Below are 18,008 nucleotides of genomic sequence, written 5' to 3' on the forward strand. Positions count from 1 at the left end.
TTGCATGATGGAAGAATACATTGGTATTTGGATTTTGAATTTGTTGTCCAGTCCAGATAGTGTGAGTGACCATTGATCATTATGGATCTACAAATTAATTCAAAAATATAAATAGCCTAAATCAAAATATATTTGGAAGCCATTTTTCTTTGGGCCGTCTGCAATCTACTCAGTGGTTAGATTGAATAAATCTGAACTGTGATTTGTCAGTCCACAGTATGTTCAGCTTCCAATTTCCTAACCTAAGACTAACCTATTCCTATTGTGAATTTAAGAACATGTTGCCTGTTAATTCCAGCTTGTTACAAGCATTATTGTGCCCTTTACGTTGAAACAAAAACCTGTTCCTAATCTGCACACATGTTGATGCTGTTGATTTCTTCTATTCTTAGAGTAATACTTCTAATACGTCTCTTTTTGCTCTTTCAGTTTTGTTCTCCATGTACGAAAAAAACACTGTTTTAAACATTTGCAAAACCTTAATACAAAAAACAACCATGTATTTGTAAGATGGTTGTTTTTTTTGTAAGAGAACTTTGCACAAGCTAAGAAAATGACAGACCATTTAAAAATATAGAGCATTACTCTCAGCTGTCTGACTGGACCCAATCAAGCTTTTTGTGTGATTGAATTTGATTTGACTTTTTGATTGCCACAATGGCTATTTACACTGTTGGTCCAAATAGCATTGTTGACTGTGGACATTTGGGTGCTAATAGCGTCTGCCTTAAAACAAACAAACAAACAAACACACACCCAAACAAACAAGCAACAACAATTTGCAGTCTGCTGTATAACATGTAAATTGAATATGTCCATTTGTAAATGTGACACATCAATAGCAAGTGTGAGCTCACCAGACTGTTCTCATGCACAGTTTATACATTTTCCTACGAAAAGTAATACACCAAAATTCATACATATGCCACGTGATGATGAGCCAGGCTGTGATCGTGTGACCAGTGTGCTGATGGGCGTAAAGAATAAAGCGATGAGCAGTCTCTATGGTTGTAGGTTGGGGTGGTGGATGGGTCACAAAACACAGGACTATACCCTGAGTCTTTTCCCAGGAGACCATGTTTGGGAACCATGTGAACTTTGAGTCATTTAAACATATGTCCTCACCATGTTTCCATTTGTAAACCTAACCTCGGTAACTTAACTTGCCTAAACCAAACCTCCATAAATTAACCTTAAATGCATAACTTAACATTAAGTACGTAATGTCATTCGTATGATGCTAATTCGTATGATATCATACAAACCATTGTATGAGGATACGTTGGCGCTAACATAAGACAGTAGGCTAACTTAGTACAATACCATATGAGGCTCAGACACTCAAAGTTCAAAGTCATAACTTGGACTTCCCTGACCTTTACACACACCAGCTGCATGCCCTTGGGCTGATCTGTGGCCTTTTAACCACTGCCCTGACATTTGTTCCAAAGAAAAGACTGAGCCACAACAATGCATAGTGTTCTTGTGTGGTTCATTGTGATCAGTCCTAGGTTATTGATTAGTATAATTTCAGCAGCATTCATTTAACTAGGAGATACTGTGGTGATTATCTTTGGCTATCACCTTGGGGTTAGCTTGAGGACATTGTCAAGCTGTGTGAGGTGGCCACTTTTTTTAATTCTTCTCACTCCTGGCATTATCAGCCTTTTCTGTGATTTTCTGTGAACGTGTCGTTCAGAGGAGTTGCCCACAGCACTACGTGAAAACAAGCCACCTCAGATAGTCTAGCCTTTAAGATTTACTGGATTAATCATTTCAGTGGAAAATCACCTCCTGAGTTCCCAGAATGGTTTCTGTTCCCCCGTTGTGCAAAACCTCTGTCGGTAATTGAATTATACCTGGGGTACCTCAAGTACGCCTTACAGTCACAGCAAAGGGCTCCAGGATGGAGTCTGGATACCTGAAATTTAAAGCATCATTCATTTAACCATCTCTCTCCAGTGAACCTGCTAATCCTACAGTGCTGCAGGGAGAGAACCTCTTGATCTATCCCTCTGTCTGCTTCTCTGTCTGTCTAAGAGGAGAAAATATCATCAAAAGCTTTAGTTATATTATATATTTCACATTTGTTTTTGTAGAAATTACCTTATTCTTTGCCATGTATTTTTTACTCTCAACTGAGACATGAAACCTTACTGATACAACTTTTTCTGAATTCCATTTCGATATTGAGATGAGAGTGCATTCGGAAGTAATTGCTGTAATTCATGCAGGTTATCTGTCTGTGTTTTGTCTGTACAGGCTGAGAACTCAGCTCTGTCAATAGAAAATGACAATCAGAGGAAGCAGTATGAACGCTGTCTGGATGAGGTAAGTGCTACTGTTCTCAAAGAACAAACATGTCTTGTGTCATCCTATGTATCTGAACTGTGTAGTCCAACAATACATTTTACTACAGAAACATTTATTTTATCTTGTATTGGAAATCCTGTTTGTATCCAATGTCAGTACTGATTTGCACTAGCAAACACTGTCACTGTATAAAATACCACTGCTGTCATCTTTCCACAATGTCAGCATAATTCTATGAGCATTCAGTATTGTGTAGACTTCTAGGAAGCAGCCTTTGTTCCAATTTAACCATTATTTTTTTCTTTGTTGTAGTCCAATTGGATGGATGTACATTCAACAGAAGTGAAAATAAGAAAATCATCATAAGAGCTACACATTAACTTCATCCTACACATATCCATATCTCATTCTAAAGAATTGGGAAAATTATTAATTATTTGCTTTTTTTTTCTCCATAAGTGAGATGAGACGATGGATATTAACCTCATGTATATGAAGCTTGAGCCAGGATGTAGTTAACTTAAGTTAGCATAACGACTAGGGGCAGCAAAGGCAGCATAATCCACCAGAACCTTTACAGTTCATTAATTAAAGGAGCAGGCCTATTCCACTGATTTACCATTACACTTCTATACTATTGCTGGACTCACAATGGACAGTTTTTTTTAACTATCAAAATTGACACAGCAGAGCCAGATAGTCTGTTTTATTCCAAACATTCTTCTTCCTAGTTAAAACCAGTCCCCCAGGAAGTGCACCAGGCTTTGAAGGCAATTGTCATAGTGGTCAAATCATAGAATTACAACTTGCAAGTCAGTCACATGATGCCATCAGGCCCCATAAGACTTTTTCCCATGACAAAGTCTAGAAGAGCCACACAATTAAATAATTTTATCCCCATTCAAGTTAGCGCAGGGCTGAAACGGAAGTAGCACGCTCGGCTAACGGATGGCCTGGTACAAAAAAATGCTTTGGTCCCTACAGCCAATTTCAACATTCATGGCAACTGTACAGGAGGTTCATTTTAATATGACTTCTCTGTTTGCTCTTTATTGAGGCTTAAAGTTTTGCGTAATTAAGGGTGGACTGCTTTGAGTGCTGATAGTGACCTCAACTTCTTAGTTAGATCCACCCCTCTCTCCTCCACAGCTCCTACCTCTCATCCAAATATGGTCATTTCTGGCTAAAAAAAAGCAAGCTTCAAAACAGTAGTCAACAAACCAATGGGTGACATCATGGTAGCTACAGCCATTGGTCTATGGTGACCACTAACAGTTTGGTCTGAGATCTGGGTTATGCTAGCATTGACTAATGTAGCCTGGACTTACATCACTTGAGGCAATTTACCAGATTTTGTGTAGCTCACTCTGGAACCACAAAAGGCTTTATACTACTTTTTTGTAGTAAAGTTGTAGTAAAGTTAGTACTCCCCAAGATGGACTCTTAAAGCCCCCCCAGGCAAATGTGTGATAGAAATAGACTTTACAGACTTAACATGTGTGAAGTCAGTGAAGTCCCCCTTTAACACATCAGCTTGTATCTTATTTCTTTATTCTGTACAAAAGCCAAAGTGTAAAATGACAAGTCATAGATTTATATACCTCATTTTGGGGGGTACAAATTAAACAAATGAGATGAAATGTGCAAATAAATGAGCTTTACAAGTGTGTGTTTTTTCTGTAGGCTATCCACTTTGGACAGAACCAAGCTAACGTAAGCTAGCTGATTCTCCCTGCCTGTTTTTATACTAAATTAACCCGCCTCACTGTAGCTACTAAATTAGCATTTAGGCTTATTTAGAGAGAGGTATCAGTCTTCTCATTTGACTCTTGATGAGAATAAAAAAGGGAGTGTAAGGTAGGGTAAGAATGTGATTATCTTAGCGTAAAGATTCAAGGCAGCAGGACAATACACGGACTTCTAAACACATTTTATCTTGTTCTTTTAATTTGTACTATACAAAAACCCTAATGTTAAAATTTAAAAAACTGTGGTTTTAAAGGGGGGGTTTTGCCAAACTACATGTCTTATTTGACTAGCTACTGCACAAATAAGACACAATGTGTTATTCAGTAAAGTTAAGAGCCTTTGAGGTGCTGGTTGGTGGAGTTTGTCAGACAGAGACAGGCTAGCTGTTTCCCTCTGCCTTCAATCTTTATGCTAAACTAGGCTGTCCGGACTCCAGTTCCTTTCTTAACACACAGTTGTGTTGTATCAATTTTCTCCCCTCACTAATAAAAATTCCCAAAATGTTGAAATAAATTATTAACTTCAGGCCAGATAATGTTATCATTTGGTCAGGACTCAGACAGATTCTAGGTAGTTAAGAGATACACATACACACTCAGACTATTATCTATAGTGTTAGTGAAATCCATAGAGGAGGCCAAGAGAAAGGAACATCTCTAATTGAAGTGGATAGACAACAGAGCCCTGGGCTATATGAGAATGAGAGCTGGAGCAGTGTGCCTCACCACTCAGGAGAACTGACTCCCAGCTCTCCTTCCCTCTCCTTTTCTCCCTGACAACACTTTGATTGTCTTTCCATCTCTTTCTCTGTCTTTCCCTCATCTCTCTCCAGCCAGCACGACTGGACTGCTCCACTTTGGTTTTTGTTTTTTTTTTTTTTAACAGGCCTCACTAATGGGCTTGTTACCATGGAGATTGCTGCCCATGAGAATTTATCATATTCTGGTTGAGGACAGAAATTTCAGAGTTTCTGCTGTGGGATGAATTTCTCTTCTCCTGCTTTTCAGTCTTATTATGCACATTAATCTTTTTGGGGAGAGCATTCAGGAGGCTTTCTGTCATGGTCTGAATGAGCTGAGGCGAGTCGTTTTGATAGATAGATGAAAGAGGTGGAGGGAAATCATTTTGCGGCACACAAAAGTGGAAACATAGTTATTATTCCAGTGTCAAGGTATAATGTATGCTTCTGCTTCAGAAATCAAAATAAGCAGGAAAAAAGGCATTTCAGATTATGGTGTTTTATATTCACAATGAAAACTAAAATGTTTATTTTTTTCTCTAAAAAATCTGAATATAAAAGTTTGGTAAGTCTGATATCAGTTACATCAAGGCAGGCAATACGTTGTATAGGGACTAAGAGAAACATTCTTTTAAAAAGACATTTGGTCAGATTTTCAGACTTTGGTTTATTTATGTGCTGAGAATAAAGTTAGAGATACTAACTGCAGGCAGCTGCTGTGTGATTTCACAAAATCCGACTTTGTGATGCAATATGCTGTCAATTTGTCCTCACAGCATCTTACATGTCTCTAGATTCTCTCTGATGGAGTTTGTACTGGGTCATTTTCATTTACAGTCTCTCTGCATCTCAAAGCTTCACAAAAAGTTCAGAAATACACTCTAAAACAATGACCAAACTCCTAAGATATTTTAACATATTTTATTCTCTTTTCTTCAAGGTCGCTAACCAGGTGGTCCAGGCCCTCCTCACACAGAAGGTTTGTCTTTGTCTGTGCAATATTGACACATTAATGATCTAGTCATTTTCCTCACATATATGCTTTGACTCAATCCACCAGCAGCCAGTGGCCACGTCAACCAGCAGACATGGAGAAGAGAATAGCTCTGATTAGCACAGAGGCTGTAAACACTGTTGTGTTTAATAAAAAACAGACAGCAACATGGAAACCATTCAACTCAGGCAGAACTACATTGTAACTGTGTAAAGTACAACTGATCAGTTTGCTTTGAAAAGCCCCAAAGTTAATTTAACAGAAGTACAAAAAATGTTGACTATGTTTTTTTAAATGTATGACTTAGACTTTATTGTCCCCTTGAGGAAATTCTTTTCCACAGCACCATCTCCATTCCCAATGTCCATCACAAAACAGAAAAAGACACACATTTTGAAACACACAGTAGAAAAACAGACAAACAAAACGGTGTCCACACTTAACATAGTCCACACTCTGGCCTGCTCAGTGAGGCCTTTTGTTTAGTAGGCTAGTATAATACTACTTTTAATCTATAAAATTACAATGTAGCTTTGATTTGAATTTTTCTTCTTTAGGGCACTAGCGATAAAGTTCAGGACTTGACTTGGGGCTTTATAGCCAAGACTTAAGTCTTACCTGTGAAATGTAAAACACTGACTTCCTGCATCTGCTTTAATAATTTGTCAACTTGTAGCTTACCGGGTAGAGCGCATTCCATTACCTGCAAAATGGCCAGTTGTATATCACTTTCTTACTGTATGTTGTGTTGAATTTGTGGCAAAAACTTTGTTTTTCTCACATGCCTCCATGGTGAACAGACAATTAAAAAAGGCAGATATTTTTCATGAATTGAAGTCACTGGGGATGTCATTAACAACAGCAAATCTATATCAAAACATCCACTTACAAACTCTCACATAACTCGTGCAGTGTAATACAAGTCTCAATCACCCAGTCATATGCTCAGTACTTCCCAGACATGCATCGCCACTAAAATGTTAGAATACAACACTTCCGCCCATGTGAAGTGCTCCCTGAGTGTGCCCGAGCATGTGTGTGCATATAAGCTCCACTTAAGCAGAGTTCAAACCAAGCGGCAACCTCCATGGCTGAAAAATGAAGCCAAACTCTGAAGTGCCAGTAGTGGGGCAGATAACCAAAACAATTGTGCACTTCGTGATAAAAGCATGAAATCTGGCACACTTATAGCCAAAGACATTCTGAAAATAATTGGATATGGAGCCATCTTGAATTATGGCAGCCATTTTTCAAAATGGCCACCAGCAAAAAAAACGTTTTCTTATGTGTGATGGATATATTTTGATATTGAGGATATTGTTAAATTTATTTACCATACCATTATGAATTGCCTTTTGCATACTTTACAGCCAGAACATGAGCTTTGGTTGGCATTTGATGCTGGGAAGAACTTTCGATACCTTGCAGCCCATGAACCTGCAGTAGGGCTAGGGCCTGAGAAAGCAAGCACACTACCAATGTTCCATAGCCTGAGTATCAGACTGAAGCTCCCAGAACCTTCAGTCTGACATGGCTTCCATTGAAGGCGATTTACAAGGGGGAAGGAATTTGATTTTTCCCTAACCAATCAGTAGAGATCAGCGACTCACCCAGAATCTGACGTCATTAGTATCCATGCCTCGGGGGTGCCGAAAACAAGCGAGCATCGCCCGTTTAAAATGTCTCTGTCGTCGTGCACGCCCAGCTGCATCGCCGTTAAATCCAGTTTAGCAGCTTCCTTAATTTGGTCCTCCATTAACGCAAGTAGTGGCGAAATATCTCGATAGCATCGTTAATGTGGTCTGTAGGATCTGTAGCGGTCGCCATTGTTGCTATCCTCACCAGTTACCCACCGGCGTACAGCTTGACATCAGCGTGGCACTGATTGGCTAATCTCTAGACCCGCGGCGTTCATTGGTCCGTCCATCGTTTGGACGAGATAAATCGCAAATTCATTGAAGTATGCCAGACCAGTAATGCAAGCCTACTCAGTTGAGTGGGCGGGGTCTATGGTCTGGAACCAGGCTAAATGTTCCATGCATTGATGGGCTGTGACACTGTATCGAGCTATCTTGGCCATGGGAAAAAGACTGCATGGGCTGTGTTTTCAGAGCTTACACATGCCCTTTTGAAACTGTCCTCTGCCGCAAATGACATACCACAGGAAGTAATGGCCACAATAGAAAGGTTCATTATACTACTCTATGATACTACTCTGTGACGCACAGAATTAGACAAGGCGGAAGTTATTTGCAAAGACGCAGTCATTTGTCTCCTGCAAATGTAAGAAGGGTTGTGTTAGGCAGTGCAAGTGCGAAAAAGCTGCCTTAGAGTGCACAGCCCTTTGTTTCTGTGATGGCGAGCGTGAGTAAACTTCCCCTTGATTGAAAACCCTAGGTCTGGCCAGGGTATTGTCTAGTAAATTAATTTAAGTGATTGTCACCTCACTATCAAATTATATCCATCCCGCATAAGAAAACTGTTGTTCCTGGTGGCAATTTTGAAAAATGGCTGCCATGGCAGGCATTTTGACAATTCAACATGGCTCCATATCCAGTTATTTTCAAAATGCCTTTGGCTATAAGTGTACCAAATTTCATGCTTTTATCAAAAATTGCACAATTCCTCCCTGTTTTTGAGCTAAGTTGCTCCACTACAATAACTGCAGTTCTTTGAACGGCCACTTGAGGCTGGCTCCAAGAGCGACTCAGTTTCCATAGACCCCCATGTTAAAATGCCCAGTTACACAGCAGAAATAAACAGGTTAGCAGCCTGGTAGAAAGACAGTTTTTTAAAGCTAATTCCCCCCTTCATAACAACTGTAGGGGTTTTGTAGGGGATGATTTTTTTTAGACCTCAGACACTCACATAAGTAAGGGCAGGCTGCTGTGAGTGACAGGCTGTCTGCTTCTCTGTCAGATCCATCCATTGCTCCTCCACAGCGACAGCCTCTTACCCAAATATGATATAACAAGATCCCTCTTTATTTCAATTCATGATGATTGTTCGCCTTTTATGGATTCTCTGTTCACGGTGGAGGCACGCAAGAAAAATGTTTTCTTCACAAATTCAAGGCAACACCCAATAAGTACCTAATGTACAGATGGTCATTTTGTGGGTTAAGTATTTTGTAAGGCTGAGACTTCACCACGGAGGCCTGGGTTTGAGTCCAGCCCAGTCCCCTCTGCTGCAGGTTCTTCCCTCTATATCTCTCTCACTATCAATCAATCAGTTAATAAAATATCCTTTAGAAAATGTCAACTGAACTAAAATCTGAGTCTGTCTAGGACAGGGGTCAGCAACCTTTACTATCAAAGGAGCCATTTTTGACCAATAATAATAATAATAATAATAATAATAATAAAATTTGTGTGGAGTACAAAACATATTTGAGCCTTACAATGAAGGTAACAGCCTATTAAGTCTAAATTAGCCTATATTAATAGTCTAAATGAGCATTTATTTATGTGTTTTACCACAAGGTGGCTACTGTGCAGGCCACTTTTAGTGATTATTTGGTACCTTAACTTTGGAGAGCTGGCAGTGAAAGCAAACAAATCTGTCCATTCTCTATTTTATTCCAAGACTTTTTACCTTTTGGATTTGGCATTTGGCATTTTCCATCCAGGTCCTGCAAAATTTCGAGGAACAGATGCCAGGCAGTAGATGTATTACACTCAGTTTAGTTGTTGAAATGTTAAAAAAAAAAAAGAAAAAAAGAAAATAAATATATTGGTATATATGCTTCACAGTTTTACAGTCAGAGTAGAGGGGCTTAAGAGCCACATGTGGTTGCCTGCTCCTGCTCTATGGCATGCCACTTTTCATCATAAACCAATGGTATGGATTTCACAGGAATCTGTTGGTATGTTTTTTTACTACAAAACAGCGTTAAAGTTTTAAGTATTGATGAAAATTGCACATAAAGGCAAAGCGAAAGAAAAAAAAGATGGAGAGGGATTGAAAGAGTTTTGAAAAATGTAGTCCTTATCTTGCAACCAATGTTACAACTAAGAGGCTACTATCATTAAAAGTTCAATAGAGTACTATCATTTAAATCATTCACATAAATAGCCAAGTGGAATAATAAATGAAAGTAACACTCAAACACTCAATACTGGATCAACGGTGGACTGATAAGAGTACAGGCATTTGGCAAAATGTACCTAAGTATTAAATAAAAGTCTTGATCATTAACAAAGGTTCATTTTGTTTCTAATGTTGGTTGTAAGCATTTGAACCCTGTACTGCAAGGTAACTACAGCCATCAGATAAATGTAGAGGAGGTAGTTTGAAGGAAAGAAACCTCAATAAATTTAATTACTGAAATACATGAGCACTTCAAAATGACTTTGCTACAATAATTACATACATACATTTATTTACTTCACACGTTTGAATGCGGAGTCATTTGTTTATGATAATTACACTAATTTATGTGTCGGACCACATATCGATCTTGATAGTGCATATTTTCAACATTCTACACAGAAAGCACACCTTGCAGTGTGAGGATACATCTTGCATGAAAACATTGTGCATTGTGTCGTGTTTCTGTTACATTAGCATCTGGTACACGTGTAGTTCTCTGAAATACCCCCGTCAGTCGCAGTTATCTGTCCATTTTTTCTCCTCTTTGGGGGGGTTTCTAGGACTTGAAAGAGGAATGTGTGAAGCTGCGGACCCGTGTATTTGACTTGGAGCAGCAAAATCGCATACTGAGTGTGCTGTTTCAACAACGTGTCAAAATGTCCACGATTCCTGTCTCCCAGGTAGGAACACATGGCACAATGGATACAAACAGGCACTGACAGACCTAACCTGCTTCAAGGCTGTTTGAATTTTACATGAGCAGTGCTCTACTTCTAAAGGTTACTAACTTTGAAAAGGACCACAAAGAGGGAGAAATCTACCCAGAGTGCAATTGAATTTAAATTGTTAGGATGTACAGATTTGGAAATGGATCCATTTGGGCCTTATTTTTTGTACATTATTAACCAGTGTGCTTAGTGTCAAATTGGCATGTTCAGATTGCACTGTGGGTCATCAAACAGGCATTACCACCCCTTACCACTCTTCCTTTATGCTAATCATGTCAGAATTGAGCCTAATAGTGAGCCACCCAGCTGTAGCTGGAGAGTGAGCTGCAGAGCTGCACATGTTCCTCTAATTGGAATGCTCTCAACCATACAGCGGGAGGGATAATTGGTTAAAACTTGAGCCTTCTTGTAGTTTCGTTAGCCATCATGTTCAGTTGTTGAGCTTCACCACTAACTGGGCTGTAGAGCTGTAAAGCTGCACTAATCAATGTTTTCATACAAAAAAAAAAAGAAAAGAAAGAAAGATTAACTGACAATCCATAGACAGTTATCACACTGCTCTGCATTTCCTCTCAGCTTCTCGAAGCATTTTAGGATCTTTTTGTTGACTGTTTTGCTTTCCTGGCATGCTAACTTCCTTCGAATTATCAATTTACAATCAATCTGGAAATCCATCGGTTAAAAAAAAAAAAAAAAAAATTCTTACTTTACCTGTGGAGGCACTGCCTGTAGTTTTTCGACTAACAGAAGTGCAGGGGCCTCGTGGATCGCTCACCCCCTTCACTTCTGGCGGTGCTCCCAGGGAATCGCCTTGTTGTTTACAAATACTTCTGGGTAGAAAATCAGCAGAGTTTAGCTAGCTATATGTATAGGCCTATCTCACATTTTTCATGTCACTAGCCTATATCACCGTTTAGACTAATCTGATGTTTGTAAAGTCTAGAAACACAATGACTGAACAAACATTACTATTTCTGTGTGCATGTTTTGTAAGTAATAACATGGTTATTGTAGATTAGCTGGGCTAACCGTTAGCTGTTAGCCCCGTTAGCGGTGTCTGTAATTACTCAGTAACTCAGTAAACGGTCTGTGAAAAAAATATTTTTCCAGCGGATATCTTAGTTACAACACGATTGAGCTAGCAAAGCAGTTTTGTGAAATCACAATGTCGAGAAAGCATCAGTGGCTGCAGCTGACAGGGACAGCTAACAGCAGCAGCAAAGCTAACATCAGGACATCATCTGTTAAAAGCCTCCCGTTGTCAGATTTGACATGAAACTACTCCAGTTAGCTCAAACATTTTGTAACTAAGACATCCGTTAGAAAAAAAAAATGTTGTCCCGTTGACGAGACGGTGTTTTGGGTGGAGTGGTCGCCATTGACGCAGAGGTACACCTGCACCTGCACGTCTTGGCCCCGCCCCCTCCATTGTGATTGGCTAAAGGGCAGCATCGTTCAAACTCAAAGGAGACCAAAAACAGAGCTAAAAGTGAATAGTGGACTTACAAACATCAAGTGGCCAGAAACACAACTGAAAATGAGTACTAACGATACTCTGCTGGATGTGTAAATCGGCAACTGTTTGCCAACATTTAGCCATAAAAACTTGGTGGTGCAGTCCAAAAACTCAAAAATGAGTAAACATTTTTGTACTTCCAGTTCTCTTGTCTTGAAGTCAGTAGGTTTTTGAATGTTTTTTTTTATTAAATGCCTGAAATAAGGTCTGTAGTTTTGTTTTGTTCTATGACATAAAATAGGCTACATCAGTAAATACCCCACTTGTTAATAGGCTACTGAAACTTTTATGAGTCTTAAGAAGGCGGTTGCTAACAAGTGGCTTAATGGCCTCGTTATATTGGCGATGTTGAAGTCACGTGACGGTGTTGTAGTTTTTTTATAGCCCAATTTTAGCTTTTTACTTCTGGTGGTTTCATTTACACTTTAAAAATCACAACAGTGGTGTTCATTTTTGAGATTATCTTGCTGAATAAACCATGTAACAGTCATAAACATTTGTTTGCCACAGAGCTTATTTTCTGAAATAATTCAAAATCCAATGGAAAAACTCACTGACTTCTTGTTAAGGGAACCAGGGCTAACTTGTAGCTATCTGCAGCACTCTTTAAGGTGATGATTACAGTGTTTTGTTTTTAGCTTGTTCCACTGCCCTCCCCAGAAATACAGTTATGGCAACTTTTAGGTTAGATTTAGGTTGTTACCATCGCTACACAGTAATTTTTAAATATCTCCAGCAAATGAACAATGATTGTAACATACTCTTTCAGCACTATGGTACTCACACAACATTAATATGTGCTAGTTTTTGTTTTCTTATCAGTTATTGGCTGAAACTTGTCAGTCATTGCTCATGATAACAAAAGCCTTAGAAATGTGCTTTGGTTGCCAGATATGTCACCAAGACAGGATTAGGCATTACAAAGGAGTTATTTAAATAATAAAATCTCGTAGCAAAGAGTCTGTTTAGGACAGGAAAAGTCAGAACAATTAGCACTGAAGAATGTTATGATACTAAAAAAGAAAGTCTTTACTAAATGCTGTTGTCACTTACTGTTGACCATCTTTATTTTATTTTTTTTTTACCATTTTGCTGATGCTCATGTTTCTTTTAAAATGTTCATTATGCACATTATAAGACACCATAGTAAACTGCAGTTATATGCATTTTCTCCTTTGAACAACACTGATATTAAGTATGACAGCACTCTGTAAAGTTAAATTTCCTTTTAACCTTTTTCTACAGCAATTCTTTCATCCACAGGTTGGCTGATTCATTTTGTAGAATTATTTTAAGTATTTTGAGGTCTATTTATGTGACCTTGCTGAGGGGCTGGATTTGGCAGCTTTGATCGGCATCCAACAATAATGAGGCAGCGCTGCTCTCATGCTGCTCGGCGCTGGCTGGATGGACACGTTTTAAACTGATCAAATCCAATTAGATCTGAAGTATTTTCAAAATATGAATGGTGAGCTGAGTCATACTTTCCATCCATTTATAATACAAGTAGATTTGTTTTGGTATTAAATTCCAAAACTGATATATGCTATATTTATGCATATTTCAGCACTGAGTACCCTACCTCCCAAATTTTGAGGGTTTAGCAAGTGACAATCTTCCAAACAAGCATTTATCATAAAACAGAAACTGTAGAGCAAACAAATACACTTGTTCTGCAAATAACTACAACAGGGTTGTGTTGCAAAGGATAGAAATAAGTGTTCTGTTTTGAAACTTTCTGCATGACTCTAAAGTCAGCTGTAAAGATCTGCCATGAATAATTGATGATGGATGATAATTTTGATGGACGGATGATTCTTTTTGAATTTCGAGCTGAATATTGAAAGAAAACCCATGTAATAGATGGTGGAGCCCAGCTTGTTAGCCCTTCATTTTCAAAGAAGTGAAAGCTGTAATTAACAGAAATGTTGGTCTATTGGACTGCAATGAGGATCCCTCACTGTCATTGTACCAGCGGGAATACACATACTTGTTGAAGCCAATTACAAAGATACGACACTTTGTAAGTGTGTGCTGTGCTGTTGAATAGCCACAGCTCTGCAAATACTGGTACAGTGTGTTGCTTGTCCACATGCCTTCATTATTTGAAATCAGGCTGCAAGCATGTGATCCTGGGTCCAGTCTTAATATAATTTGTTGCTTTGTTGAGTAGGCTTCACTCCTCTTAGCTTTGGTGTGTTTATTCTGTATTTAGGCAGAAGGCAAGCAGCAACAAAAACAGATATGTAGTACCAGAGTCAAGAAAGTCAACCACTAAATTATCTCACAATCACAATAGGAAACGCAGCAATGTCTTGGAAAAAAGAACCTCTTTTTTGTGGTGCAAAAATGTGCTATAAGCACCCAAGACTGGTGTCTTGAAAGCTGCTAGAAAAATAGTGATGACATGCTTAAAATCAACTGGTTTTGTTGTTTGTTGATCTCAAACAGTGGTCAATAGTGGTCTGCAGCTTAGCAGGCGTCTCGCAGGCATAGTACCAGAGGCAAGAAAGTCACCACAGAATTATCCCACAATCATAGCAGGAAATGCAGCAGTGTCTTAGAAAAAACAACCACTTTTCATGGCACTATCCCAGCTGGAAACATACTGTAGTGATAGATCACTAAAAAAACACCCACTACTGATGTCTTAAAACCCCTGGGAAACACAGTGATGATTTGCTAAAAACCAGTTTTGTTGTTTGTTGGTCTTGACCAGTGGTCTGTAGTGGTCTGCAGCTTGGCAGGTGTAGTACCAGAGGCAAATTCAAATTATCTCACAATCACAGCAGGTAAAGCAGTGATGTCTTGGAGAAACCAACCACTTTTTGTGGCATTATCCTCACTGGAAACACTGTGACTGATCCTTAAAAAACACCCATGACTGGTATCTAAAAAGGTCTGTTGGTCTTGAAAGTCAGCTCATATACTGCATCACTTAAGAAATATTGTCTACAGCTGGACATTGCATGCACTTGTGGAAAACATTTCCTTTAAATGCCATATTCTGGTCATATAATCACATCAACTTCTGAGTGGCAGGTTTGAGCTGGCAGCTTACAGATCTGCTGTGTCTTTGAATATCATTCAGAATGAGTTCAGGGTTGCCAACTCTAATGCTTTTGGTGTTGGACACCTCCTTTGAGGTATTGTCTCAAACTGCTGACCAAACAAGTATAATGCCACATAAGAGAAAGCACTAAAGCCATTCCTTGATGAAAAATAAACCTAGAGTACATAAGTTATAAAACCTACTGATACACAGGATAACTTATGAACATCAGGCTTTTTATCAGCATCAAAAGTGTTCCATGAACATCACAGAGACACGATTTTCATGGCTTTCGGTGGCAGAAGCATGCACACACACACCTTCATGTATGTTTGCATTTTCCGCTTTCTCTTAACTCCAAACGTTGTCTATTTTACAGCTTGAAATGTCCATTAAAATGCAGGTTTTAATGCAAAAAGGAAGAGTCAGATAAATGTCATTTAGACTGGCTGTCTGACAAAACTCCTTGATGGAGTGCATGAGGCTACTTAAACATGATTTGTTATTAACTTTATGAGTATCAAAGGCTTCATTTGACATTTCATTGTGATGTTAGATTGACAGCTAATACTTACTTTAGTTATGGCTTAAATGTAAAATGTAGTGTATCTGGCCAATAAAATATCTGATTTCCGCATATTAAATTTAGATTTGTATTGGCTCTTCGTCTTTTCCACATCTTAAACATAGATCCTTAATTGGTCTTGACCTGAGTGCTGGTAGAATTTCAGCCAAAACTTTGTTAAACTACTCAAACTCTAATGAAATGACCCTTCTGTCTCTTGCAGAGAGTCATAATCATTATGCAGAAGGCAGGCGAGAAGTTTCAAGTTGCTTTGTTTCTAAAGGTCTCTTTGGATTGTCAGGGTTCTCAGCATGATTCCTCTCCTCTGACAAATTCAAGCTCTCTGTATTCAGGGGACCAGTTTGATATCACAGACAGAATTGGTAATTAACAAAAATCTTGGATAAACTGTTTGAACACTGCAAATATGTCTTTTTCCATCTTCATGGAAGTTGTCTTGGAAAGTGTAGGAATTCCCACACCAGGTAATTAAGAATGCTGCGAGCCAGCAGAGCAGGAAATGCTGTCCTTCATCTTTAACCTTTTCTGTAAAGGTCAAACTTGCAGACTCCGCTGAAAGAGGGATCTTGTCCTTGTAGGAGAACTGAATGTATCACTGCAGAGCTGCCCTACTGCTTCTGCCAGAAAGAAGTTTGTACATGCTGATATTTTTCCTTAGAGCCTGATTAAACAAAGTCTCAATATTTATTTACTGTTGACTTACAACTATAATTAGTTGGCCAAATTCTGGAGTTTGACACAGTCCTGATATTAATCAGATCACTGAATTTTTTAACGTGTGTGGTCATTTTCTGGGAGGTTTCTGGTACTTGTAATTGTAATTGTACTTATAATGAAGCACAACTGCTATTTCAATCAAGAGAGAGAGAAGAATAAAGTAAAGATAATATTTAATAAGGAATATGAGTGTACAGATGAACAGATGATTTTTGCTGATTAAGATTTAACAGTAGTCTTTGGCGCTTGGACACCAGAGGGAGATATTTTGTGATCAAGGGACAACCTGAGTGGCAGCAAGATAAATTCCCCCATGGAGTCTAGACACTGGTGCAGGTGGCTGCTGACTCCAAGGCTGCTGAGGCAGATGAGGCTGATGAATTTGTAAAGACAAGGTGGTGATGGGGAGGTGGAGGGCACACATGAGTGCTGCAAGAAAGAACCATATTTAAAATGAGGATCAGTAGGATGATAGGCCGACAAAAAGGTGTGTTGCTGTGCTATTGGTTGATTGTGAATCATCTAAAAGAACAGCTTGTGACTGACAGATCTGGACAGTGACACTGAGAGTGAGTGAGGAGTACAAGGAGTGAGTGACAGGGTGAGAAAGAAAACTTACAGCCCAAGCATGAAAAGTTTTGTCTTTCTGACTGAACTTTTGCTAAAGCTTCATTAGGGATGCACCAATTTCTTGGCTGAATATCAGTTTCGGTCACTATTCGCCCTTGCAACTGTCATTGGCCTAGCGGCAAATAAGATGACATTCACCGATGCTGATGGCAGTGACTGATGTTTTACTGTTGTGTCGCTTTGATTTTACATGGGCTAAAAAGTAGGGCTCAAGACAGTGTCCTCAGGACAATAGAAAACATGTTTGGGATGAACAGAGATTTTCCGCGGGAGGCCTACGTGATGAAAGGGCACAGAAACTCACTACTGACACGTCAGAGGACACGCCCTGTTATATCTCACACAGGCTTCGCCCTCTACTGGACTCTGTGGGTATAATCTCCTCCAATTGCATACACGCGATGGCCCACTGAAATTTTGCATGTGCATAGCCGGCCAATAGGACGTGCCTACCTTACCCGCCCTCTTTGACGGGTATATAAGTAGCTTCGTCCATAGCTGCCCTCATTCCTTTTACTTTTAGCATCGGCGAGTGCCCACTGACACAACCACCTCCTAGGATGGAGTTGCCGCTAGAAGAGATGAGACACTGCCCGGCCTGCCCCAGCGGTTTCCTCGCTCCGGCAGACCCGCACCTTCTGTGCTACGAGGCAGCACGCCATCACCGGGCTTGAGCGGTGCCCGGCCTGCCCTTGCTGCAGAGAACTTCCCCATGTCTGCCGCCAACAGCGAGCTGACTTCTTCTCCAGCGCAGATCAACTCACCCTGACCCCCGACGAGAGTGACGAGGAGCAGCGGGAGTTTGAGGAGGACGCCATGGAGGAGGAGCACGCCATGGAGGAGGAGCACGCCGCTCCGGCGCACACCACCACCGTGCTGTTTGATGAAGCGT

General features: G+C 39.6%; 2 protein-coding genes across 4 annotated transcripts in view; one reads left to right on the forward strand and one right to left on the reverse strand.

Moving 5' to 3' along the window:
* The window catches only part of LOC125899270 (nck-associated protein 5-like), a 122,955-nt gene that overhangs the window by 53,080 nt on the left and 51,867 nt on the right, over nucleotides 1-18,008 (forward strand). For all 3 annotated transcript variants that reach the window (XM_049593429.1, XM_049593427.1, XM_049593428.1), the window contains 3 exons: nucleotides 2,263-2,331; nucleotides 5,742-5,780; nucleotides 10,448-10,567. In XM_049593429.1, coding sequence (XP_049449386.1) covers nucleotides 2,263-2,331; nucleotides 5,742-5,780; nucleotides 10,448-10,567 — 228 coding nt within the window. The remainder of the gene's footprint in view (nucleotides 1-2,262; nucleotides 2,332-5,741; nucleotides 5,781-10,447; nucleotides 10,568-18,008) is intronic.
* Nucleotides 1-18,008, reverse strand: part of gpr39 (G protein-coupled receptor 39) — a 200,400-nt gene that overhangs the window by 32,555 nt on the left and 149,837 nt on the right. The gene's annotated exons all lie outside the window — the stretch shown is intronic.

This window comes from Epinephelus fuscoguttatus, linkage group LG13 (assembly GCF_011397635.1).
Source record: "Epinephelus fuscoguttatus linkage group LG13, E.fuscoguttatus.final_Chr_v1".
NCBI lineage: Eukaryota > Metazoa > Chordata > Actinopteri > Perciformes > Serranidae > Epinephelus > Epinephelus fuscoguttatus.